Source organism: Canis lupus, chromosome X (assembly GCF_048164855.1).
Source record: "Canis lupus baileyi chromosome X, mCanLup2.hap1, whole genome shotgun sequence".
Classification (NCBI taxonomy): Eukaryota; Metazoa; Chordata; class Mammalia; order Carnivora; family Canidae; genus Canis; species Canis lupus.
This window is the reverse complement of record NC_132876.1, coordinates 85001411-85029408: the sequence shown is the minus strand read 5'-3', so window position 1 is coordinate 85029408 and position 27998 is coordinate 85001411. Positions and strand designations below refer to the sequence as shown.

The 27998-nt window shown below is 39.2% G+C and overlaps 1 protein-coding gene across 1 annotated transcript; it reads right to left on the bottom strand.

Moving 5' to 3' along the window:
• Positions 1–6: 6 nt before the first annotated feature.
• Positions 7–27578, bottom strand: LOC140628531 (FXYD domain-containing ion transport regulator 5-like). Its single transcript, XM_072817825.1, has 4 exons — positions 27082–27578; positions 26933–26975; positions 6007–6068; positions 7–136 (listed from the first exon to the last, which is right to left on the bottom strand). Exons 1-4 carry the CDS (start codon positions 27459–27461, stop codon positions 7–9), a joined length of 615 nt encoding a protein of 204 aa, XP_072673926.1. The 5' UTR covers positions 27462–27578.
• Positions 27579–27998: the final 420 nt, after the last annotated feature.

The window sequence follows — 27998 nt, the reverse complement described above, 5'->3', positions numbered from 1 at the left end:
CTTGGTTCAAGCTTGGCTTCCTGAGACAGGTTCTTGGGGGCCGTTCCCCCATGTGCTAGTGTTCTGGGTCTTGCCCAGCCTCTCCATCTCCAACCTTTCTCCATAGCCATTGTTGTCCTTTGTCCCCAGTGAAAGCCTAGGTGAGAACACAAGAAAGATCAGGGTTGAGTATGTTTACCCCACAAGATCTCAAGACAAGGTGCAGTGGTGGCATCCTCACGGCAGGCTGGCAACACCCATGTCACATTCAGCAGGTGACTAGCCAAGGGTAGCCTCTCACCCACTACCAATCCCCGTCAATAGTGCATCCCAGTACAGAGGTCGCAATATACTTGGAGGTTTCCCATTAACTATTGGGGTGGGGCAGCAGGCCCCATGGGAAGAGGAGAGGCCTGGCTTGGCTTTTCTGCCCCCAGTCTTAGTCTAGAGACTGTTAGAAGGAAGAACCCAGCAACCATCAGGCTGGAAGTCCCACATGCCCCATGGGGAGGGCTTGTGAGCATCTCCACTTGCCATGAGTATCCTGTACAAAGGGAGTATCTTGGGCCTACGGAGACCCTTTCTTCTTCCTTCTCATTTCCAGAATCTGGTTTGTGTTAGCCTCTTCTGACCAGCTCAAGGCAGTCTCCAGGACAAGTCACAAAATAAAAATTGTGAAATTTCAGTTATTCCACATGGGAATTAAATGCTCTTACATTTGCTTTTAAAACTAACATTGCACAATATAAAGATGAAGGGTAAAATTCATGCTATTAATTTAAGATTTTAATGTTTCTTTACTTAGAACAACATAAAATAGCAAATAAAAAGTATCATGACAAGTTGAATGAGTAAGAGACTATGGAAGAAAGGAAAATACTTTATATTTTAGTACTTTAATGGCACTTTATTCCTGCTTTTTAAAAAAGATTTTATTTATTTATTTGAGAGAGAGCAAAAGCAGGGGGCAGGGGGCAGAGGCAGAAGGAAAAGTAGACTCCTCACTGAGTAGGGAGCCTGATGTAGGGCTCAATCCTAGGACCCTGAGACCGTGACCTGAGCTGAAGGCAGACACTTAACCGGACAAACCACCCAGGCGCCCCTATTCCTGCTGTTTTAAACAAGAGGCTCCGCATTTTTATTTTGCACTGGGCCAAAAATTATGTCGCTGGTCTTTGAAAAAAAAATATATATATACACACACACACACACATATATGTGTAATATATATTTACATTTACAATATATTATATACTTTTGTATAGTAATCATGAGATAAATATATATATGATACAGATATACAGATATGTTAATCAAGAGATGGTGTTGAGGGGCAGCCCAGGTGGCTCAGTGGCTTAGCACCGCCTTCGGCCCAGGGCGTGATCCTGGAGACCCGGGATCGAGTCCCACTGCGGGCTCCCTGCATGGAGCCTGCTTCTCCCTCTGCCTGTGTCTCTGCCTCTCTCTCTGTGTGTCTCTGATGAATAAATAAATAAAAATGTAAAAAAAGAGATGGTGTTGATATTTTTCATTAAAATTTAACATCATAGGATTTCCCAAATATTTACTTTATACATGCATATATTTTCTATTACACTGGAAATTTTGGTTCGGATATAATTAACATAATTAGTTATTTGCTCTATCTATAATACATACATATACCTACATAAGTTTTAAATTTTCAAAACCAAGGTTGCTACTAACAATAAAACTACCAAGTAACGTTCAAGATTTCTTTTCCTTTCTTTTTGACTTCAGCACAGTCTAAGTACTATGTTCATAAGTTATTTGAAATAATTCTTGTCTCTGTGTGATTCTGTCACCATTAAGTTCTTTGTTTGTTTCCAATTTTAGGCTTTGCGTTGTCTTCTTTTTCATTTCACTGTACTCTTTGGATGCTAAACATTTATGTATTTCCAAAGAGTTCTATGTAAAAAGGCATACTCAGAGAAATCTCTCTCCAATTCCTCTTCTCTCCTCCTCAGTCCCTCTGTAAGCCCTCTATAGGTCACCATTTCTATTAGTTTCTGGTTTACTTCCAGTATTTTTTTTATGACGTATGCTCCACACCCAGCATGGAGCTCAGTGAGGGGCTCAGACTCATGACCCTGAGATGGAGACCTGAGCCAATATCAAATGTATGTCCCTCAACAGACTGAGCCATCCAGTGGCTGCAGCCACCCTCTCCAGTATTTTTTTGTGAAAGAAAGAAAGAAAGAAAGAAATCCATATACATATTCTTATTTCTTCCCTTTCATATACAAAAGATAAAACACTATATACATGCTCTGCACATTTTCTTAGCAAAACAGCCTCCATATCAGTACACAGACATCCTCTCATTCTTTTTATACAAGTGTGTAATACTTCATTATGAGGTTATACCTTCATTTATTCAAGAGATCCCTTACTGGTGGACATTTCAGATAGTTCCAGTCCTCATTATGAAAAAGAATGCCACTGGGATGAAAATACAGTATCGGGAATACAGTCAATAACAGCACAATAATGTATGGTGACTATAATTATTGTGATGAGCACTAATGTATAGAATTGTTGAATCACTGTTGTACACCTGAAATGAATGTAACACTGTATGTCCACTATTCAATAAAAAATGCCATAATAAATAACCTTGTTCATTTATTATTTCATAACTATACAGGCATACTTACAGGGTAAATTCCCAGATGTGGAACTGCTAGGTCAAGGGGTAAATGTAATTTTGATAGATATTGCCAAATTTCCCTCCTTGGGAATTGTACCCTGTTACACTCCCACCAGCAACACATGAGAATGCTCGTTTCTCCACAGGCCTGTTGACAGTGTGTTTTGTCAAACTTTGGGACTTGAGCCAATGTGATTTGGGTAAAATGGTAACAGTGTAGTTTTAATTAGCATTTCTATTATTGTGAGTGAAAGTAAACATCTTTCCAAATGTCATTTGCATTTCTCTGTGAACTCTGCCATTTGCCAATTTTTTCTATGAAAATTTTAGTCTTTTCCTTCTTAATTGTTAAAATCTCTTCATTGAGTCAGAGATTAACCTTTTGTCAGTCATATATATGTCAAATATTTTTTCCATATTTGTCCCTTTACATTTGATTATGATTATGTGTCTTTAATGTAAATAGAATGTATTAATCTTCTATTTATTGATTCTAAATATTGAGTCATAGTTCAAAAAGCTTTCTCTACTCTTAGGTTAAAAGGAAATACAAGGAACTTTTGGTTCTGGCTAAGAGGAACTGCCCCATTCCCCCTAAGGCCTTCCTCTTGCAACTAAGAAACCCTGGACATAACACAACAAACGAGCATAAGAAGACTCTGAGAAAGGGTGCAAAGAAGAAAATCAACTTCTTAGGGATGGCAAACTTGACAGCAACAAGAGAACTCTGTGGGTTTCTTCATTGCCTCCCTTATATATCCCAGACAAAGCCCTGCAAAAACCTCCAAACCAGAACTGCCAACAAGCACAGATAAAAAAACAAGCTCCACAAAAAGCTTGATATCCTTAGCCAAAGGACCAGGAAAAGGATGACATAACAACAGAAAAGTTTGGGGTATTATCACTACTACCCCAACCAACCAAGAGAAAAACTGCACCACTCCCCTACCCTGTAGGATCTTTCAACCCCCACTGGCAGAAGCAAGTGGTGCTTGGATTCCCCTGCAGGAGTACTGATGCTCAGTACTCTAATCTCCCCTCATCCCAAATGCTAGCAGAGCTTAACAGTGGGGAGCTAAGTGTCCAACCCTATCTGCATCAACCACACTGAACAAAGTGGTGCCAGTAAGGTCTAGTCAGTGCTTCACTATTCATTCCTCTGCCTCTAGTGTCAGCAGGGCCCAGGAGGAAGCTGAATCTCCTCCATGCCAAGCCAGTTACAATATTGAACAAGATGGGATGAAACAGGGCTAGTTACCACTCCCTCTTCCTCTGTAACTATCCCCCATCAGCAGGGCCCAGTGTAGAGGTGGGCCTCCAGCACCGCCCAAAATTAATGAGGCAGAATGAGGTGGGTTAATCCAAACTTTGCTTCCCTTCTACCCAAGTATTATCAGGGCCCCATTGGGAAATGAGCCTCCATCTTCACCAGGCATCAACAAGGCAAAAGGAGGTAGTAATAGATGGGGGTTGGTAGCCCTCCATTTTCTTCTTTCTCTCCTTCGGTGTCGGAGGGGTCCAGCACAAAGCTAAAGTACTGCCCCTACCCTGTAGCAAAAAAACAGTGAGTCAACCTTTGGTTTTCTCTCTCATTAATGTCAGTGGGGACCAGTGAGGAGCTGAGTTTACATCCGCACTAAGAGGCAGAGGGGTAACATGAGTCAGTGCCTCATTTTCACTAGAAACATGTTAATGGAACCAAGGACAGAGCTAAACTTTCATCCCATATATCTATAATAAGGCAATGAGAATCAGTGCTTGCATCTGCCATGGTAGTATCATCGGAGACCAGAAGAAACTGAACCTATATATCCACTTAGCCCTCCTGCTACACCTCAACCAGGGACTGCTTATTTAAAAAAAAAAGAATTAATTAGATCCAGAGTCTACAAATATAATATCCAAAACATTCAGGATACAATCAAAAGTCACTCATCATAGCAAGAACTAGGGAAATCACAACAGGAATGAGAAAAGATCATTGACAGTATGAAGATGAATCAGATGATGAAATTATCTGACAAGGACTTTATTAATTTTTTAAAGATTTTATTTATTTATTTGCAAGACGGGGCACAAGCAGGGGGAGTGCCAGGCAGAAGGAGAGGGAGAAGCAGGATCCCCGCCAAGCAGGAAGCCCAATGTGGAGCTCCATCCCAGGACCCTGGGATCATGATTTGAGCCGAAGGCAGATGCTTAACCGACTGAGACACCCAGGTGCCCCCGACAAGGATTTTAAAGTGATCATCATTAAAATGTTTCAAGAGGCAATTATAAATTCTCTCCAAATAAAGGAAAAAATATAGAAAATCTCAGCAAAGAAATAGAAGTTATATGAGAACCAAATAGAGATTATCAAACTGAAAAATACAATAATCAAGAGAGATGAAATGACAGAAGATAAAATATGTGAATTTGAGAACACATCAATAGAATTTTCCAAATCTGAACAATAAGAGAAAAAAGTGGACAGAGTCTCAAGGACTGATGGGACAATAGCAAAAGAACTAACATTTATATCATGGAATATCAAAAAGGAGAGAGAGAGAGAAAGGGGCTGAAAAAGTCTTTTAAAAAATAATGGCTAAAAAAATTCTAAGTTTGGTAAACTCTAAAGGACTCAAAAAGCTGAATGAACAAGGCACGTGGGTGGTTCAGTCAGTTTAGCAACTGACTCTTGTTTTCAGCTCAGGTCATGATCTCAAGAGTTATGAGATTGAGTCCTGTGTCAAGCTCCACGCTGAGTATGTAGCCTCCTTGAGATTCTCTCTCCCTCTCCCTCTGCCCATCCTCCCCACTCTGTTACTCATGCTCTCTCTCTCTTTAAAAAAAGAGGAGGAATGCCTGTGTGACTCAGCGGTTGAGCATTTGCCTTTGGTTCAGGGCATGATCCCAGGGTCCTGGGATAGAGTCCCACATTGGACTCCCTGCAGGGAGCCTGCTTCTTCCTTGGCCTGTGTTTCTGCCTCTCTCTCTGTGTGTCTCTCATGAATAAATAAAACCTTAAAAAAAAAGCTGAGTGAACCCCAAACAGGATAAATCTAAAGAAATTCATGCCCAAACACAAAACTTCTGAAAAATTCTGAAAACTAAAGAGACAAAAAAAAAAAAAAAAAAAAGATGAAAGCAGTCAGAGACAAATAATGCATTACCTATAGTGGAACACCAATTTGAATCACAGGGTATTTCCAACATGAAACCATGAAAGCCAGCAGGAAATAGCACATTTTTCAAGTACTGGAAGAAAAGACCTGTCAATTGTGAATTCTCTATCAAGCAAAAATATCATTCAGGAATAAAAAGGAAGTAAAGAAATCCTTAGTCAAAGGAAACTAATGTGTTACTAGTAAACTTACCCTTCTACAATGGCTAAAGGAGATTCTCTAAATAGAAGAGAAATGATAACAGATGCTTGGAACTTTAGAAAGGAAAGAAGAACATAGGGATTGGTTAAAAACAAGAAATGAGAAATAGAAGAGCAAAATAAACCCAGATGAAGTAGAAGAAAGAAAATAATAAAGATAAAAGTAGAAACCAATGAAATTAAAAACAGGACAACGATACAGAAAAATCAATGACACAAAAGAAAGTTATTTTTAAGAAATCAATAAAACTAATAAACCTCTAGCAAGACTGACAAAGATCAAAAAGCTAGAAGACACAAATCACCAATATAAGAAATAAAACATAGGCTATCACTACAGATCCTGAAAGCATTAAAAGGTTAATAAAGGAATACTATGAATTCCTGTATGCTCATAAATTTGAAAACTTAGAAGTAGACCAATTCCTCCAAATCCACAAACCACCATATTCAACCATCATAAGGAAATAACAGGCAACCTGAATAGTTCTATAACCACTGGAAAAAAAACCCAAATTTGTAATTACAAAGCTCCTGAATAGTTTCATTGAGAATTCTACCAAACATTTGAAGAAGAATTAACACCAATTTTACACAATCGGTTCCAGAACATAGCACAAACAGGAACACTTCCCAACACATTTTATGATACTAATATGACCCAGATACTAAAACCAAACAGAAACAGTACAAAAAAGGAAAAACTACAGAACAATATCTCTAGCAAACTTTAACACAAAACACCTCCCTAAAATACTAGCAAATCTAATCCAGCAATGCATAAAAAGAATTATACACCATAGCCTTGTGGGATTTACTTCAAGCATAAAAGGCTGGTTCAACATTTGAAATAAACCATTGTAATCTACCAAGCTAAAGAAGGTAAATTGTATGATCATATCAATTGACACGAAAAAGGCTTTTGACAAAATCCAATACCTAGTCATGATAAAAACTCTCAGCAACATAGGCATAAAGGCAAACCATCTCAACTTGTTAAGAAATATCTACAAAAAACCTATAGCTGGGGTGCTTGGGGGGCTCAGTTGGTGGAACACATGACTCTTGATCTCGGGCCTGTGAGTTCAAGCCCCATGTTGGATGTAGAGATTACTTAAAAAAAAATCTTAAAAAAAAAAAACAAAAAAACCCCCTACAACTGACATCTTACTTTAATGGTGAAAGACTGAATGCTTTCTTCCTCAGATTGGGAACCAGCAATCGTGTGCACTCTTAACATTCTTATTCAACATAGCACTAGAAGTTCTAACCACTATAATAAGAAGAAATAAAAGGCATATGGATTGCATAGGAATTAATGAAACCACCTATTTGCAGGTGACATGATTATGTAGCTAGATTATAAGAATCTACAAGAAAAACTCCTAGAAATAATAAGTGAGCTTAGCAAGGTTGAAGGATACAAGATCAACACACAAAATTAATTGCATTTCTTTTTTTAAGATTTTATTTATTATTTATTCATGAGAAACATACACACACACACAGAAGCAGAGAGGCAGAGGGAGAAGCAGGCTCCATGCAGGAGCCTGACGTGGGACTCGATCCTGGGTCTCCAGGATCATGCTCTGGGCTGAAGGCAGGCGCTAAACCACTGAGCCACCCAGGGATCCCCTAATTGCATTTCTATATACTAACAGCAAACATGTAGAAGCCAATATTCCAAATATGATACCATTTACAGCCTCTCCAAAGAAAACAAAATACTTAAGTATACACTGAAGAAAGCTTGTATAAGATCTGTATGCTGAAAATTACATGCTGAGGAAAGAAAGAAAACCAGATTAATGGAGAAACATACAGTGTTCGTTGATTAGAACACTCAACATAGTAAATATGCCAAATTTCCCCCTAAATTAATCTATAGGTTTATTGAAATTCCATCCAAAATAACAAGGTTTTCTGTAGGCATAGGCAAGCTTATTCTAAAATCTATTTGGAAAAATACAGGCCCTGTAATAGCAAAAACAGTATCAAAAAAGTAGAATAAACTGGCAGAAATCACTTTTCTCAATATTAAGGCCTACTATATAGCTACCGTAGTCAAGACAACGTGGTATTGGCTGTGGAATAGGCACATAAATGAATGGAACAGAATAGAGAAGCCAAAAATAGACCCACATAAATATGCTCTATTGCTTTTTGACAAAGGTGAAACGCCATTCAGTGGAGGAAGAATAGCCTTTATAGCAAATACTGCTGGGGCAACTGAACATCTCTAGGTAGAAAAAAAACCCACCTCTACCTAAACCTCATACCTTTTACAGAAAATTAGCTAAAAATGGGTCATAGACATAAAGGTAAAATGTAAAACTATAAAACTTTTTAAAAAAAATGATAGGAGAAAATCATCATGATCTAGGACTAGGCCAATAGTTCTTAGACTTGAGCACAAAAGCATAATCCATAAAAGGGAACTTGATAACTCAGACTTCATCAAAGTTTAAAACTATTGCTCTGTGAAAGGCCATCATAAGAAAGTGAAAAAGACAAGGAACAGATAAGAGAAAATCTTTGCAAACTACATACCTGACAAAAATTTAATATCCAGAATTACAAAGAACTCTCTGGGCACCTGGGTGGCTCCGCTGCTCAAGTGTCTGACTCTTGATCTCAGGATCATGAATTCAAGCCCCTCATTGGGCTCTACACTGGGTGTGAAGCCTACTTTAAAAAAAAACTACTCTCAAAACCCAACAGTAAAGAAAATAAACAATACATGAGAAGATGAGCAAAAGACCTGAACAGACATTTCACCAAAAAGAATATATGAACGGCAAATAAACACATAGAAATATGTCCAACGGAACTCCTGGGTGGCTCACTCCATTAAGCATCTGCCTTGGCTCAGGTCATGATCTCAAGGTCCTGGGATCTAGCCCACATCAGGTTCCCTGCTCAGTGGGGAGTCTGCTTCTCACTCTGCCTGTTGCTTCTGCTGCTTGTGCTCACACACTCTCACTCTCTCTCTCTGACAAAAATAAAGAAAAAAAAATACATTCAACATCATTAGCCATCAAGAAAATGCAAACTTAAACCACAATGAAATATCAGTACACACTTGTCAGAATAGTTCTAAATTTTAAAAAAATAGTGAAAATGCCTAATGCTTTAAAAGATATGAAGAAACTGGATCACTGGTACATTGCTAATGGTAATGGAGAATGATGCAGCCACTCTGATAAAGAGTGCGGCACTTTTCGAGAAGTCTAAACATAGCTTACCATACACATCAGCATTTGCACTGTTCTGCATATATCTCAGAGAAATGAATACTTAATGTTCACACAAACACCTGTACACAAATGTTCATATAAGCTTTCTTAATAATAGCCTAAAACTGGAGATAACTCAAATGTCCTTTAGTAGCTGAACGGGTAAACAAAACTGCGGTACATCCATAGCAATAAAATATCACTTAGCAATATTAAGGAACAAACTATTGATACAGCAACAGGGGAATTAGACTGAAAAAAGAATCTGATCTCAAAAGGTCACATGCTATATGATTCTATCTGTATAGCATTCTTGACATGACAAAAGAATAGAAATGCCCAACAGGTCAGTAGTTGCCATAAGTCAGGGATAAGGGAGGAGGATGTGGCTGCAAAAGGCAACATGAAGGATCCCGATTGGTGATATAACTGCTCTGCATCTTGACTGTATCAGTGTCAATATTCTGGTTGTGATATTGTCCTATAGGTGTGTTAATCTGCTCAGGCCTCCATAACAAAATATCATAGACAGAGTAGCTATGATACATTTGATATCAAATGATACAACAAACATTTATTTCTCCCAGTTCTAGAGGCTGGAAGTCCAAGATCAAGGTGCCACAGATTTGGTTCCTTCTAAGGGCCTGGCTTGAAGATGGCTACCTTCTTGCCGTATCCTCACATGGCCAAGAGAGCTCTAGTGTCTCTTCCTCTTCTTATAAGGACACTAATCCCATCATGGGGCCCCTACTCTCATGACCTCATCTAAAACTAATTAACTTGCAGAACCCACCTCCAAATACTATCACACTGGAGGGTAGGGCTTCAACGTATGAACCAGAGAGGGAGGCACAAACATTCAGTTCACGACAGGATTTTGTGGGATTTTTAAATTGTGATAAAATATACTTAGCATGGCATTTACCATTCTGACTACTTTTGAGGGTACAATTCTGTGGCATTTAACATATTCACAATGTGGTAATAACCACCACCGCTATTTCCAAAACTTTTTCATCCCTCGAAACAAAAACTCTATAACTATGAAATAATTAATCCCCATACCCCTTCTCCCCGCCAGCCCCTGGTCACCTCTATTCTGCTTCTTGTCTCTATGAATTTACCTATTTGTGCTATAGCTTTGCAAGATGTTGTCAGCAGGAGAAACTAGGTAAAGGGCACACATGATCTCTCTGTATTATTTCTTACAGCTGTGTATGAATCCACAATTATGTCAAAAATGTTTTAAAAAGAGCTTTATTCATGTTTTTATCTATTATTTGTATGATTTTATTTTTATCATTATTTAGATCTCCTGTCCATTTACTAATTAACCTCTTAATGACTTGAACTGGATGTTGCATCACACAACCATGTGACAAATACCCCTCTTCCCACACCCACCCCTGATGCCAACCCTTTCTACATTGGATCAAATCATTTTGGTCTTCTCAGCTTCTTTTATTTCCACTCTACCCTTTAACCATTTCACCAGATGTTCCCAGAAGACAGTATACCTTCGAAGGAAAGACAGAACCTGCAGCAACCACAAAATGAATACATACCACTAATAAACATCAACTACAATGACAACGGAAAAATGACAGTGATTTATTGACTGTTAGGAATTCTAGATAATTGACTCATTTAATCTTTACATCAACATTGCAGGAAAGGTATGAGTAGTACAACTTTATAAATGAGGAAATTTAATCTTGGGAGGTTAACTAAGCCAAAATCATGTCTATTAAAATGATGGAGTGGCTATAAGAATGCAGGTACGTTTGGTGTAAGAGCTTATGCACTTTCCTCTGTGAAGAACTGAATTGAATTCAGGAACTCTCATTTAGAAAGCACCAGGACATTCAGTTGGCCCAGGTCTTTCCTTGTCCCAGGTTCCAGAAATAGGTATCAGATGCCAGCCCTGTATTAGTTTGCTGGGGCTGCCATGACCAACGCCACAAACTGGGTAGCTCAACAACAGAGATTTATTTTCTCACAGATGTGGAGGCTGGAAGTCCAAGATCAAGGTGTCTATAGGTTTGGTTTCTCCTGAGGCTTCTCTCCCTTGTCTTTCCTCCATGCAGGCACATCCCTGGCATTTCTTTGTTTTCATGTTTTCCTGGAACACCAGTCTGACTGAATTCGGGCCCAGCCTAATCACTTCCTTAATGGCCCTATCTCCAAATACAGTCACATTCTGAGGTCCTAGGGATCAGGGCTTCTGTACATAAATTGGGGGGGGATACAATTCAGACCATAATAAACCCTGAGACTGGGGTGGGGGAAGAAAGTTTATAACCCAGAGAAACACCTCTACAAAATAATGTGTCTTTCAAGTGGGAACAATCCTTCTGTTCATATACATTTCATCTCACCTAGTGTCTTTCAAACTTGTTTTGACCATACCCACGATAAAAAAAATCTTTTAAACACATTTTGCTCAACACATACGTATTTATTTTTATAAAACCGGACAAGTGTCACAAATTAATTCCGATCTTACCACGTGCAGCATATTTTGACATTTTCTTTTTTTTTCTTTTGATATTTTCTATTGTTATTTTCTATTCTTCTTAATTAAAAGACTGCTAGTTGCCCCCTCATTGAATTGATTTTTTAGGAACTACTCTCTTTTACGACCTGCTGTTTGAAAATCAATGCTCTAATTTGTGCTGTCAGCTGTGATTGTCAATTTTTTTGTGTTCATTCTATACCCGTTCTCAGAGCCGCGATCGTCCTCTCCCACCGCCTCACACTTGTTCTGGATCAATTGGATTTTGCTTTTTTCAAAGCCTTGATCCACTCATTCATTCGTTTCAGTCCTTAATTTCACCGTTTCTGTCCAATCCTGGGGAAACTGTGGCACCATTTTCTCCGTAACAAATAGAAACTCGCCATCTAATGGTAGAAGGAGACAATGCAGGCCTATTTTTAGCATCCTTCTTCCGGGTCTTTTCTGTCTCTGCTCTCCCCGATTGCCCCTGTCTGATGCAATTTTCACAAACACTTAGCAGCATTTTAGCAGGGGCTCTTTTAAAATCTTCTTGAAGTTTTGTACATTTAACGACTCCTTTCACAGAAGCTTGAAGATCCGGGTGCTAGACGCAGCCCTGGGCCAAGCTGGCTGTGTGACCTTGAACATGCCTCTTACCTGAGTCTCAGCTGTCTTAACCACAAAAGTAATATGATAAAATGTGCCCTGGCAACCTCATTGAGTTGTCTTGCGGTTCCACAAAGAAAATACAGCTTGCTTCTGCCTCTCCCCCTCCTATTTTCAACCCACCAGCCAGATCCTGTTAAATCTAAGTCAGATCATGCCATTCCCAGCTCAAAATCCTTCACTGAGTTCTCAGAGTAAAAATCCAAGTCCTTAAGATTACCTGAAATGTCCTACATAACATGATCTGCTCAGCCTCCTGACACTACCAAGCAGGGACAGCGGCATGCCACTGCCTGCTTCCATTAGGCCCCGGGGTAGGAACTAGGCGGATCAGCTCCTTGCTTGGCCCCGTGGGAACTGTGCTGGGGGACTGTGATGTGCTTGGTTGGAGCAGAGTGGGTATCATCAAAAAAGATTTGCTGTCCCATAAGACCACCCTTTTCCTGTTCCTCTGGCTAGGGGAAACAGGCTTTTCTTGGAGCTTTTCTTCTGTCTGTGCCTGTTGGTAGGAGCCTCACGTCTTCTGCAGCCGCTCCTCCAGGCTATATGGGAGGCAATGAGAAAGCTAAGGAGACTCACTTCCAGGACACCTGGGTGATTCAGTGGTTGAGTATCTGCCTTTGGCTCAGGGCGTGATCCCGGGGTCCTGGGATCCAGTCCTGTGTTGGGCTCCCCGCATGGAACCTGCTTCTGTCTCTGCCTCTCTCTCTGTGTCTCTCATGAATAAATAAATAAAATATTTAAAGGAAAAAAAAAACTTACTCCCATGTCATTTCTCAATCCAACAGTCCCTAAGCAGTCTTCCTTCTTTCTACCTTCCAGAGTCTTCCTATGCTTGTTTGTGTTATTTCCAAAGTGTTTTTTAGTTGTAAGAGGAAGGACCTAGGAGGAACGGGGCTGCTTCACTTGGGAGAGAACCAGAAGTGTAGTAGATTTGATAGCCTCTAAGGAGGGCTTCGATATTAAAAACAATAGAATGTTGTTTGTGCTGCCTTACAGGAACCCTCTCAACACAGCACTGCAGAACCACCTTCCCTGGGAAGGGCAGAGAAACTTCTGTATTACCTATCTTGCAGATGCAATAAAGCAGAAAAAGACAAACCAAACATCCAGTTAAGGTTGTGGAAGTTTTGCCCTGAACGGAGGCATCCTCCTGGGGCAGTGAGTAAAGCTGAAATTCAGTTACATTCCCTTCAAAATTTTGGTGCTCTGGGGTGGGTAAATTCTCTGCTTCTTTTCTCTGAGGAAGATGTGCCATTCGTAATTCACTTGCCTATAAGGGGCATCATTTTGTATGCACAAAGGCGCTGTGTGAACTAGGAACTAAATCTATAAGTTATGTCTTCCCTAGGGTACCTCCTTACTACATTAATGGCCCACTCTTCCTTTGTATGCTCGTGGACTCACAGCTTGGCATGTCTTTGGCTCTCTGGAGAAGAAGAGGCTACTGTCTAGGCAACTATCCCTGTTTGGTTTTTCCCATTCTAGAAATCTTTCCACTTACTTAAAATTTCTGGGCCACTGAAGGTCCCCTGATTTTTTTCTTAGAGCTTTTACAGATGGATATATATATTTTAAATATCTATTTGGATGTTTCATTAGGATTTTGGAAGGAAAGCAAGGCAAATATAAGTGTCAGTGTCTCATCTTGTACTTGCAATCTGACAATGACCTTTGAAAACCTTGTCCAGCATGCATGTGTCCTATTAACCCTAAAATCATAAATAAATACAGCAATGAAAGAAAGTGAAAAACAAATGTACAACTTAATTAAATTCTAAGTGATACGGGTGTCAGAAGTTTTACAAAAGAGGAAAGAATAGACGAAAGACTGTAGCTTCATCCCATACCTCCTAGCAACCAAAATGGAGCAGGAAACCAAATACATAAATGACAGTAATACAATCTGGGAAATTTTCCTTTTTATTTTAAAAAAAGTTTTGCATTTTTAAAAAAGATTTTATTTATTTTTTTGACCGGGGGGAGAGGGAGAGGGAGAAGCAAACTTCTTACTGAGCAGGGAGCTCCATAACATGGGGCTCGATCCCAAGGGCTGGATCCTAGGACCCTGAGATCATGACCTGAGCTAAAGGCAGATGCTTAACTGACTGAACTACCCAGGTAGAAATTTTCCCAAATATACCATTACTATAATCTTAATCTCTCCTGGCCCCTTCTTCTGTCCCTCCCCTCCCTTTCTACACATACACACACCACAGTACTGTGGAATTTAAATGAAAAGTTGATTATTTTTGTTTACAGAAAAAGCTTCAGTTTTCTGAATATAAGCTCATATAATGGGTTAGAAAATATTAAGTCCTTATTTGTGTAAAATTAACCTCACTCAAAGAGAGGTCTGGCTTGTGTCCATGGCTCTTGAGAAGTAACATTTAATTCCTTATGCTAAGTGTCTTTGTTTAATGGGGTGGAGGGGGGTGGCAGTGTTCCTCAGGCCACACCAGATAATCTAATAATGTGATCTGTGATGGGGACTTTGGGTCATGTGGTAGGTATCACCTCCCAAAGCTGGAAACTAGGTCAGCCACACAGGCAGCTAGCCGTGTCTATGTGACTGAGCCCCAATAAAATCTCTGGATGTCAAGGCTCAGGTGAGTTTCCCTGGTTGGCAATACTCTGTGTGTATTATTATACATCACTGCTGAGAGAAGTTAGCTCTGTCTATGACACCACTGGAAGAGGACAACTGAAAGCTTCTCATTTCCTAGACCCTGCCCTATGTGTGTCTCTTGGTTGATTTTAATCTATATCCTTTCTCCATAATAAACCATAACCATAAGTTCAACAGCATTTCTGAGTTTTGTGAGTCCTTACAATGAATTATAGAACTTAAGGGTGGTCTTGGGGGTCCCCGATCACAATACCAAATACTGTCAAGGGTACAGGGTAATAGGAATCTATTTATTGCTGGTAGAAATGCAAAATGGGATAGTTGTTTTGGAAGATAATTTGGTAATTTCTTATAAATGAAAATCATAATACACTTATCATATGACCCAGCAATCCTGCTCCTAAATATTTACCCAAGTGAACAAAAAGACATCTTTCACACACAAAAAAAAATCTGTATGTTAATGTTGCAAGCAGCTTTATTCATGATCACTCCAAACTGGAAACAACCATGATATCTGTCAACAGATATTACAAAAAAGCAAACAACAACAACAACAAAACTACATTACTCTATACAATGGAATTCTGTCAATAAAAGGAACACACTTGATTCATGCAACAACGTGGATGAATCATAAATGCATTTTGATAAGTGAAAAAAAAAAACAGATCCAAGGCTACATACTATATGATCCTATCTATGCAACATTCTGCAAAAGGTAAAACAATAGGATGGAAAACAGATCAGTAGTTGCCAGAAATTGGGGTAGAGGACGAGTTAACTACAAATGGATTGCACAGGAGAAGTTTTGTATGATGGGACTGACTCTTTGGTCTGGTACTGGGGTGGTGGATACATGATTCTATGCATTTGTAAAAAAAAAAAAAAAAACAGAATTTTGCAGCACAAAAAGTAAACTTTATCATATATAACTTTTTAAAAAAAATCAACCAAGATGTCAAAGCATTCTAGGATAGGATGGAACCTGTGACAAATGAATTTCAGAATATTACAAATGTATAACATACCCTCACTGAAGATTGTGAGGGGAAAAGGAGCTGACCTAATTAACTTTAAAAAATAAGTTTATTTGGGAATAACTTTAAATTTATAGAATAGTTACAAAGATAGTAGTACAGAGAGTTCCTGTATACCTCTCATAGTTTTCCCTGTTGTTTCCAGAATATGTTTGTCAAAAAGAAACCAACATTAGTACGTTGCTATTAACTAAACTGTAGGCTTTACTTGGATATCACCAGTTTCCCCATTAACATCCTTTTTTCTGTTCCAAGGTTCAATCCAGGGTACCATGTTGCATTTTTTTAAAAGATTTTATTTATCCGTTCATGAGAGACACACACAGAGAGAGAGAGAGAGAGAATGAGAGAGAGAGAGAAGCAGAGACACAGGCAGAGGGAGAAGCAGGCTCCATGCAGGGAGCCCAACGTGGGACTCGATCCCGGGTCTCCAGGATCACACCCCGGGGCCAAAGACGGTGCTAAATCACTGAGCCACCTGGGCTGCCCTGCATTTTGTTGTTATGTCTCCCCAGTATCTTCTTCTAGTCCTTAATAGTTTTTCAGTCTTTCCTTGTTTCTCAAGACCTTGACATTCTTGAGGAATACCGGCCTTGTGTCTTGTAGAACATCCCTCAATCTGGCTTTGGCTGATGGTTTTCTCAGGTTTATATCAGTGTTATGAGTTTGGGGGAAGAATACCACAGAGATAAAGTGTCTTTCTAGCACATCAGGTGCCATATGTTATCAACAGCACTTATTACTGGTAACGTTAACCTTCATCACTTGGTTAGTGTAGTGTTTGCTATGTCCTCCCGCTGTAAAGTATTCTTTTTCCTTTTCTCTACTCTAATCTGGATATGAGTCACTAAGTCTAGCCTACCCTAGGAGATGGGGCATTAAGCTCCACTTCCTGCAGGAGAGAGTATCTATTTACATTATTTGGAATTCTTTTGTAAGCAAGACTTGTCTCTTCTCCCCGTTTATCTATGTATTCAACCATTTCTGATTCACTTGTGAAAACAGGGTTTTGTCTAGATAATCTAAGGCTAAATAAAAAAAAAGGACCATACATAGACACTGTATTCTAGTTGATAAATTTCTCACAGGGATTTAGCAATTCCAAAAATACTTTACATGTATATTAGTGTTGAACAAATGAGCACAGAAGTCCCTCCTTGCCTGCAAGGGGATATGTTCCAGCACCCCCAGGAGATGCCTGAAATTTCAGATAGTAGCAAACTCCATATATACTATACTTTTTCCTATATATGTGCACCTATGATAAAGTTTAATTTCTAAATTAGGCATAGTAGGAGATGAACAACAATAATAATAAAATAGAACAATTATGACAATTTACTGTAATAAAAGGTGGATGCCATCTCTCTTTCAAAATATCTTATTTTACTGTACACACTCTTCTTGTGATGTGAGATAATAAAATGTGTACGTGATGAGATAAAGTGAGGGGAATGACATAGGCATCATGATGCAGTGGTAGGCTACAACTAATCTTACGATGATACACTAGGAGAGTCAGGACCTGAGCCCAAGTCAGATGCTTAATTGACTGAGCCACCCAGGGACCCCATAAATCTCTCAATTTTTTTTAATAACTACCACCAAAACTACCACCACAGCAAAAAACAATAACGTTCATTTGCCTGTGGTGCCTTTCCCTTCTCTATCTGGCTAATATTTTTTTCATATTTCAAGACTCGATGTTGATACCATCTTCTTCAGAAGGCTTCCTGAATTCTCTCCCATCCCTGTAGTGTTAATGCTCTATTGGACCCCATAGTATACAGTTATTTCTATCACATGGTGATAAAAAATACGTTGGTGTCCTTTATTAAAACACAAGGCCCTTCAGGCAGAAACTGTACCTTCATCGGTAATTTCTATTTCCCTAGTTCTGAATACTGTCAATACCTAGCTGCTATTCAAAACATGTTTATTGAATAAAATTCATTTGTTCAATCAATCATTCATTTATTCATCAAATATTTAGTAAGTGTGGAAATTCATGCCAGGCAGTATGCTAAACTTACACTGCAGTGAATAAATCAGATCACACATCTGTGCCTTCATCATATGTTAGATAGTAAAAAGTGCTATGGGCAGAAATAAAGCAAGAAATGGTATAGAAAGTCTTGAGAGTGCAGTTATAAATATAGTGGTCACAAAAGACCTCAGTGAAAGGTGATATAGGAGGAAAAATCTAAAGAAGGAAAAAGTAAGCCAAATGCATGTATGGAGGAAGAGTATCCCAGACGCTAGTCAGTGTAAAGGCCCTGAGACACAGGCAAAATTGGTATATCTAGAGCCGAGTGAGCCAAGGCAGGAGTTACTAGTGATGGGGTCAAAAAGAAAATGAGACACCAGATTATGATGGTATTACATTATGTAGGTGGGCAAAGGGAAGAGGAAATCAGAAGAAACAGGGTTTTTTTAAAAAAGATCTTATTTATTTATTCAAGAGACACACAGAGAGAGAAAGAGAGGCAGAGACATAGGCAGAGAGAGAAGCAGGCTCCATGCAGGGACTGATGTGGGACTTGATCCCAGGACCCCAGGATCACGTCCTGGGCCAAAGGCAGATGCTCAACTGCTGAGCCACTAGGCATCCCATGAAACAGGGTATTATAGTACATAGAAATAAGATGACTAAAAAAAATCTAAATGTACCAGCAATCATAATAATAGTGAAAAGCTTAAATTCTTCTATTAAAACAAACAAATGCTGGGCTTTTTGATATTTAAAGGGTAAAATGGCAAAAAATACTGAAAATAAATGAATTGCCAAAGATATGCTATGACATTTCTATGAAAATATAAACAATAGTAATATCAGACAAAATTAAATTCAAGTACAAAAACAGTAACTAATATAACAGTGTATGCTAATTATACTGGGTTTTTTTTTTAAAGATTTTATTTATTTATTCATGACAGACACAGAGAGAGAGAGAAGCAGAGACACATGCAGAGGGAGAAGCAGGCTCCATGCAGGGAGCCTGACGTGTGACTCGATCCTGGGTCTCCAGGATTAGGCCCGGGCTGAAGGCGGTGCTAAACCGCTGTGCCACCCGAGCTGCCCAGGAATTTTTTTAATAGACAAAGAAGTGTATTTTGTGCTGATAAAAAGAATGATATACAAAGAGGCTATATCAGGGGCAGCTGGGTGGCTCAGTTGGTTAAGCATCTGACTCTTGATTTCGGCTCCCATCATGATCTCAGGGTCGTGAGATGGAACCCCACGTCTGGGGAGTGGAGTCGGTTTAAGATTCTCTCTTTCTCTCTCTCTCCCTCTCTCCTTCCATCCATCTCCAAAAAAAAAAAAAAAGAAACTATATCAGTCTTGAGTTTGTATGTACAAATCAAAAAAATATTTTAAAGAACTGAACTATGTAAAGTAAAAACTGATGCAGAAAAACAATTGACAAAAGCACAAATCCAAAGCTTTACTATGACTTGACTTTGACATTCAAGTCCTTGGACTACTTCTACCTGACCATGGTGCCTACCGCTCCTTTGACTTCCCCTGCTATCTCACAAACACATTCTCACTTCAGCCCTTGCACAGACTTTCCTTGGCTTAGGACATCCTCCTCCAGATAACCACATGCCTTGCCCACATTCAAATCTCTGCTCATGTGCAAGGTCCCTGAGAGCAAGTTCAGGGCTCTGCACAAACAGATGAGGTAAAAGCACTTACTCGGATTTTCTTATTGGTGTTTGACATAATTGGTTCCTGGGCTCCCTCTGGATCCCTGAATCCCAGCTATTGGCACTGGATTCCCTATCCCTTTGTCCATTCTGCTCAAATGTTACCTCATCAGAGAGACCTGCTCTCTTACTCTAAAAAAGCATCCATCCCCCACTTCCACCATCCTTGTCATTCTCTGTCTCTGTATCTGCTCTATTTTTCTTCTTCCCATTTCTTATCACCTGAAATACTATGGATATTTTTGTCTGTCCATTTATTTCAAGATTTATTTATCTATTTTGGAAAGAGAGAGAGCACGGGGGAGGGAGTGGCAGGGGGAGAGGGAGAGAAAGAGAGAGAATCTCTCTCTGAGAGACTCAATCCCACAATGCTGAGATCATGACCCAAGAGGAAATCAAGAATCCGACACACAATCGGCTGAGGCACCCACGTGCACCCTGTTTATTTATTGTCTTTCCTCCAACCAGAAGGTAAGTCCCTTGAAAGTACAATCTTGGTTTAATTCACTGCTATACCCTCAGTACCTAAAACAGGGCCCAGCATGTGGCAGATCCTTGATAAATATTTGTTGAACTAATGAGTGAATCCTTGTGGGTAATTTACATGCTCACTCATATTTTGACAGATTGACTGCCTTAAAATACACTTCAGTATGGAGGATCTGAACCCGATTAATAGGTTTGGCTTAACAAACTTATGTAGAACACAGAATCCAACAAATAGACCGCTTACTTTTTTCAACTAATGGGGGCAATAACTAAAACAGACCATGCATTACAGCGCAGAATATTTCAATAAATTCAAAAGATCAATATCATATAGACCTATTCTTTCATATATGAAATACAATTAGATATTAACAACAAAAGAACAGCTAATAAAGAGCTATGCACTAAGAAATTATAAATAACTTTTTAAAAACTACTAAATGACTCAAGTTAAAACAGAAATAAGGAAGAAAGAAAGAAAGAAAGAAAGAAAGAAAGAAAGAAAGAAAGAAAGAAAGAAAGAAAAGAACACCTGGGTGGCTCAATGGTTGAGTGTCTGCCTTCAGCTCAAGGTGTGATCCTGGAGTCCCAGAATGGAGTCCCACATCGGGCTCCCTGCATGGAGCCTACTTCTCTTTCTGCCTATGTCTCCGCCTCTGTGTGTGTGTGTGTGTCTCATGAATGAATAAATAAAATCTTTAAAAAAAAAAGAGAAATAAAAACTGAGTTATGAAATATTTATGAATAAAGACCAAAGAAATGATCATGTCAAAACTGGTAAGATGCATATCTCCATTCCCCCTTTTCTTTCCTCCCCACAGAGAAAAATCATAATTGTGAATTTGGTATAATTAATTCCAGCCTCTCATCAATATTTAAATAAAGATAAAAGGGTTGTAACAAACTAATAAAATCAGATTAAAGAAAACAACCACTGGAAACATTCTTTATATATTCTGGCTACTAATCTTTTTTCTGTTATGTATGTTCCCAAATATCCTTTCCTATTCAAATCACAAATATTGACTGAAGATGCAGCACACCACCAAAATTATCTAGTGACCATAGGAAAATTTCAAGTTATTCGAAGGGCTACCCTATCCAAATAAAGACACCACACAAAGGACACTTAAGAGAAAGTTCTATCAAAACTTCAAGGACAGTCACTTTAAGGTTCCAATCTAAATCCAGAAAGTTGCACAGCTCATTCTATATGGATAGCACAAATGAGACTGACATCAAAATCAAAGTGAGCACACAACACACACACACATGCGTGCATGCAAAATTTATATACCAATTTCACTAACAAATATAGATAATAATATCTCCCTCCTCCTGTGTCTCTGCCTCTCTCTCTCTCTCTCTCTGTCTGAAATAAATAAATAAATAAATAAATAAATAAATAAATAAATAAATCTTTAAAAAAAAAGGGGGATCCCTGGGTGGCTCGGCGGTTTGGCGCCTGCCTTTGACCCAAGGCGCAATCCTGGAGTCCTGGGATCAAGTCCTGTGTCAGGCTCCCAGCATGGAGTCTGCTTTTCCCTCTTCCTGTCTCTCTCTCTCTGTCTGTCATAAATAAATAAATAAATAAATAAATAAATAAATAAATAAATAAATCTTGAAAAACATATCGATAACAATGGAGATAACATTACCAATCACATTCCAAAATTAATGCATTTTGATCCAAAAGGGTTTGTCCCATAAAAATAAGGGTATTCAGCATTAAGAAAAGTTAATCTAATACTTCACATAAATAGATTAAATGAGAAAAAAGTCATATACTAGCATAAAAAGTCACCAAAAAGCATATGGTAAGATTCAATACTCATTCCTGCTAAACACCTCTTAGCAAACAAATAATAAAAAGAAACTTCCTGAACTTGAAAAAAAGGATTTTTACAAGAAAGCATCAGTGAGCATCCCACATATTGGCGAAATGAATGTTATAGATTTTTAATGTCAGAATTTGTTTAAAAAATGATCATAATAGGGCAGCCCAGGTGGCTCAGTGGTTTAGCACCAGCTTCAGCCTAGAGCATGATCCTGGAGTCCCGGGATCAAGTCCCACATTGGGTCCCTGCATGGAGTCTGCTTCTCCCTCTGCCTGTGTCTCTGCCTCTCTCTCTGTGTCTCTCATGAATAAATAAATAAAATCTTTTTTAAAAAAGGTGATCATAACTTATTATTCCATTTTGTTCTAGATAATATAGTCAACACAAAAAAGTGATATTATTGTTTCCCCCCAAGGCAGACCTAACAAGTTGAGTAACTGTCTTATACAAGATATACAAGATATGAGATAAATATCAAAAAATTAATGGCTTTCCTATGCTAACTATAATCAGATAAAAACTGTAATGACAAAATATTCCACTTAAAATGGAAACCTATTTTATTAATTTTAAAAAATATTTTGTTTATTTATTCATGAGAGACATAGAGAGAGAGAGAGAGGCAGAGACACAGGCAGAGGGAGAAGCAGGTTCCATGCAGGGAGCCTGATGCGGGACTCGATCCCAGGATTCCGGGATCAGGCCCTAGGCCAAAGGTGGCGTTAAACTGCTGAGCCACCGGGGCTGCCCTGAAACAAACCTATTTTAAACCTAAGAATAATTTTTAAAAGATTTTGTTTATTTATTTGAGAAAGAGAGCAAACAAGAGAGACAGAGCATGCACAGGGATAGGAGCAGAGGGAGAGGGAGAAGCAGACTCCCTGCTGAGCAGGGAACCGACGCTGGACTCAGTCCCAGGACCTTGATATCACAACCTGAGCCACAACCAAACCTAAGAAAATTTTAACAAGAAATGGATAAGACCTATAGTAAACAAAGTATGAAACTTCATCAAAGATAATCTGATTGGACAGATATACTAAATTATGAGATGTTAAGACTCAATACTATAAATTATATGGCTTTCTCCAACATAATTATGAAATATTCAATAGAACTTCTATAATTCTGTCTTTTCATCTCACATATAACCTCCTCAAAGAGTTTCCCCCTCACTACTCTATGAAAAATTATCCTTGTCCTCTTGTTTTATAATATTCTACCCCCTCAATTTGTTCTATTCTTTTTTTAAAGATATATTTATTTATTTGAGAGACATAGAGAGAGAGTGGAGGGAGGGGCAGAGGGAGAGAGAAAATCTCAAGCAGACTCTGCTCTCAGCTCCAAGCCCAATGTGGGACTTGATCTCATGACCCTGAGATCATAACCTGAGCCAAAACCAAGAGTTGGACACTTGACTGACTGAGCCACCCAGGCACCTTTGTTTGATTTATTTTTAAAGATTTTATTTATTTATTTATTTATTTATTTATTTGAGACACAGAGAGAGAGAGAGAGGCAGAGACACAGGCAGAGGGAGAAGCAGGCTCCATGCAGGGAGCCCGACATAGGACTCTATCCCGGGCCTCTAGGATCAAGCCCTGGGCCAAAGGTAGTGCTAAACCGCTGAGCCACCCGGGCTGCCCTATTCTTTTTTATAAGACAATAACATAAAACACTAACTTTATGTTATATATTGATTGGTTTTCTCTTCTAGTTGGTGGTTATCTTTATTAGAAGCAATCTTCGTAAGAATACATTCTTTTTCTTATTCACCACTATATCCCCAGCTGCTAGAACAGTGCCTGGCACATAGTTAAGTGCTCAATAAATATTTGTGGGATGAAGGAATAAATAAACACATGAAGGACAGAACATATTACTTCCATGTAATTGAACTGTATTAAAAAATGTTGAGTTGGAAAAATCTTTAGGGGCTCTGCTTCAAGGATGAGATAATACATGTTTGTAATTTGCACATCCCTAATGACAAGCATTGAAAATATTCAATGTCTTTTTATCCTCTTAAATATTTAACCTCTCACTCTCAAGTATCATAAAATTTTCACTGGGTAGTGTCCAACTGAATACAATTTTATGCTACATGGATGAAGCCCATAATTATTTACTTTCAGAACTTTTCCAGGATGAAGGAATTCACAGCTCCACTCGTGTTGCCAAATATATGTAGCAATTTCCTTAATTTAGTTAGTGGAAAATTACTGATTCATTAATTCTTCAGTTTCTCAAATCCCAGAGCTTCTCCTAATCTTGTTACTTAATTGTCAACTTCCCTATTCCAAACAGCCCATAGGCATTCTTCATCATAGTGTTCAAGTCAAGAGGAAAGTAAAACTTCACACTCTTCTTTGATATGAGAACTTTAATTTTCCCAGTAGGAATGAATGAGAAAGCTTGTTTACTGGTCAATGATTGTTTCTATGTTTGTGTGCCCCTAACTAAAGCCTGACCTCTCTTCTAGGATATTTCAGTCAAAGGACTTTTTAATCTTTATAAGAGGTTCATTCCTAGTTTTTCCCATGATGAAAGAGGAAACCTCTGAATCTCTTACCTAATAGCCCACATTAAAAAATTCTTTAAATCATGTTGGAAAAAGAGAGGTAGAGAAAAAGTATATACCAGTAAAGTCTTATAAGAAAAACAGCCAATGAGAAATCACTGCATTTGGCATCACTTGTTCTCCCCCACTTTCTGGGCTTAAATACTCTGCTGTGTGCTTCAGGAAGCTAAAACACCAGTATGCTCCATAACTCATCCATCTCCTTGGCAGGCTTTAACAGTTTGGAGAGTATACATTTCTGTTTGATGCTAAGTCCTCAATTTCACTCATAATTGTCCTTCACTCAACTCTCCTTTGAAATATGACCGCCACCTTCTCCCCTTACCTAAATCTTACCTACCCTTCTAAGTACAGATCAAATCTCACCTCTTTGAACCCTTCCTTGACCTTATTCCAGGCATCACTGTCTTCTCTGAATTCCCAAATCACTTCTCAGGGACAATGCACTTCAAGCAAGTCACTGTGAGGAACACAAATATAAAACATTGTCTCTTTCCCTCAACTAATGCTCACCTTGCCCAAGGGTTTTCCTTTCTATTAAGACAAATGAATCAGAACAAAAATATACCAAGGTAGAAGAAACATTGCCCACGATTAACAAACTGCATGAGAATTTAGACAATGGAGAAATCACTGAGCCCTGAAGTAGTTTGAAAAGGATTTTCCAAGAAGACACTTGACCTAGGTCTGATGGAAATGAGTAGGATTTAGAGAATGAGAAGAGAGCATTTTGGTGGACAGAAGTAAATGAAGAATCAAGATAGAAAACATGATACATTCAAGGAGCAGGAAACAGGAAAAACTCTGGACTGTATTCTTTAATGCTCCTGGGCCTGAGCCTTGTCATAGTAGGTGCTCAGAAAGTATTATTGATTGGTTGAATGAACTGTGAAAGGTAATAATATTTTTGCCACATAATAATCTGCCATTCATTTGATACAAAAACAGAAGATTGCTTTGTGTTACAGAAGTATAAGAGCATGAATTTCTCCCAAATATGAAATATTAGCTTGTTATCATTAACAGTATTAGTAAGATAAACTAAAGAGACTTCATCTTTAAAAATATAGTTGAGAGCAGCCCCAGTGGCGCAGCGGTTTGGCGCCGCCTGCAGCCTGGGGTGTGATCCTGGAGACCCGGGATCCAGTCCCACATCGGGCTCCCTGCATGGAGACTGCTTCTCCCTCTGCCTGTGTCTTTGCCTCTCTCTCTCTCTCTGTCTATGAATAAATAAATAAAATCTTTAAAAAAATAAAATAAAATAAAGTAAAAATAAAAATAAAAATATAGTTGAAATTTAATAATAGAAATATAAATATGATCTGTGGGGAACCTGGATGGCTCAGTCACTTAAGTGTCCAACTCTTGATTTTGGCTCAGGTCATGATCTTAGGGTCATGGGATAGACCCCCACGTTGGGCTTTGTGCTGGGTGTGGAGCTTGCTTAAAATTCTCTCTTCCTTTTCCTCTGCCCTTCCCTCCCAGCTTGCTCTCTCTCTCTAAAAAAACAGAAAAGAAAAAAGAAATATATAAACATAACTTCAATCAGCAACATTGCCAATTGTTGTTCTCCATTTATATTTAGTGCTCCAAAATGTCAATATTTAAGTCAAATATCTACAAAAATATGTGCAGTTGATTTTAGCATAGTTCCCTTTTATCACAAGTGTCGAACTTTTCAATTTTTGAAAATGCTTCTTTTGAGAGACTGCTTCATGATGTCTTCTACAAATAAGGACTTATGTACTCAATTAACCATTGGATATACTGTTTCTGTGAAAGCAATAAATGACTACAAGAAGAGCATATTTATTTCTGGTTCCCAGTACCACTGTTCCACAGTTGCTTGAGGCATAATCACAGCGCCCTTGAGTGAAAGCTTTCTCCTACTGACATCTATGACATGGCAGGAAGAGTTGGGCTCACTATTAAGGACCGAGTTCCCTCATGCCTGGCTCTGAGCATCAAACTGATCACATACCAGCCTTTTTTCCCCCAAGTGTCAGACACCCTGATTCAACTTTGAAAAACCTACTAGTCCAGCTACTTAATTTCATTAACCAAGTAATCTGTTTTTTTTTTTTTCTCAAGGACCACAGTGCTTTACTTTTCGTCTGAACAGAATGGGTAATTGGGGGACAGTGCCCAGGGAGCCAGGCAGCCCTCAGGGTGGGCAGGGTGAGGAGCAGAGGGGTCTCGGGCCGTCAGCCCCCCCCCACCCCCCCCCCCACTCCATCCGGGTCTTCCCTCCCAGGCTGGGCTTTACTGACTATTCTGTAGGAGAGGGGAGGGAGGAGGCTGGGCACGGTGAGCTGGTGAGGACTCAGTCCTGGGGTGCCCATCGATGGTGTTTCCGGCCCCTACTTCCTACGGCCTCCACCTGTTATAATTCCGACATAACTGGGGTAACCACCTACATTTGCCACTCGTGAGGATGACAATGCCTGTGATGAACAGCACAGCTGTGACCAGTAGCCCCCGCTTCCGGAGAGTGTCCTCGTCGTAGGAGAAGGGGTCGTCTTCGCTGGAACCAGTTGGCCTGAGTGGGGGGTCCCGCCTGATGTCTCTGCCTGGAGACTGTCTCTTGGAGAGCGTGGTGCCTTTGGTGGGTTCAGGAGGAGTTGCTCTCAGGCTGCTCTTGCCCGTTGTCATCGTTGCCATCGCCCGATCTGCTGCTAGAAGCTCAGACGCTTCCGGGAGTTGTGGGGTCTGGGTCCCCTCCATCTGCTCCCATGTTGTTCCACCAGTCTGCAGGCCCATCCGAGGTGTGGACTGGGGTTCGCGGTGGACTGTGTCTGGGACTGGTGGGGTGTCCACTCACTTGTGTGAGTGTGTATGCATACGTGTCAAGTATGCATGCATTGAGATGGCAATTCACAGACCATAGAACTCAAATTTAAAAACAAAAGAAGAAAACTGGGTCTCAGGGAACATAAACCAATATGTCCAAACCATGACTGCATGTGGGAAAGATATCACATTTTCCTCCAATTAAGGCATCTTTGACAAGGTCAGTTTTTTTTTCATTCCCATGAATAACCTTTTGTGAGTCATTAATTAGACCCTTACATAATAACAAAGAAATTAACAAGAAAGTTTGATGTTAAATCAAAGAGATGAGAAAAGAATTCTTTCTCACTAAGAAAAGCTATTTTCATACAATTAAACAAATGGGCAGATGTGTTTTGTTGAGTTAAACATAGGTTTAGTTAATTCATACAAAGGTGCCTGGAGAACAAAAGAACTTTTAGTAGTGATGTTATCCTCAAAGAATACTCATAAGAGAGAAAAAATGCA

What these genes read in the sequence shown, in the direction of transcription:
- LOC140628531 (XM_072817825.1), bottom strand. Translation starts at nt 27,461, where the DNA reads ATGGGCCTGCAGACTGGTGGAACAACATGGGAGCAGATGGAGGGGACC. An exon ending in TTATGTCGGAATTATAACAG is followed by an intron (nt 26,976 to 27,081) that starts GTGGAGGCCGTA and finishes CCTCTCCTACAG; the next exon opens with AATAGTCAGTAAAGCCCAGC. An exon ending in CCTTTAGCCATTGTAGAAGG is followed by an intron (nt 137 to 6,006) that starts GTAAGTTTACTA and finishes GTTCTCACCTAG; the next exon opens with GCTTTCACTGGGGACAAAGG.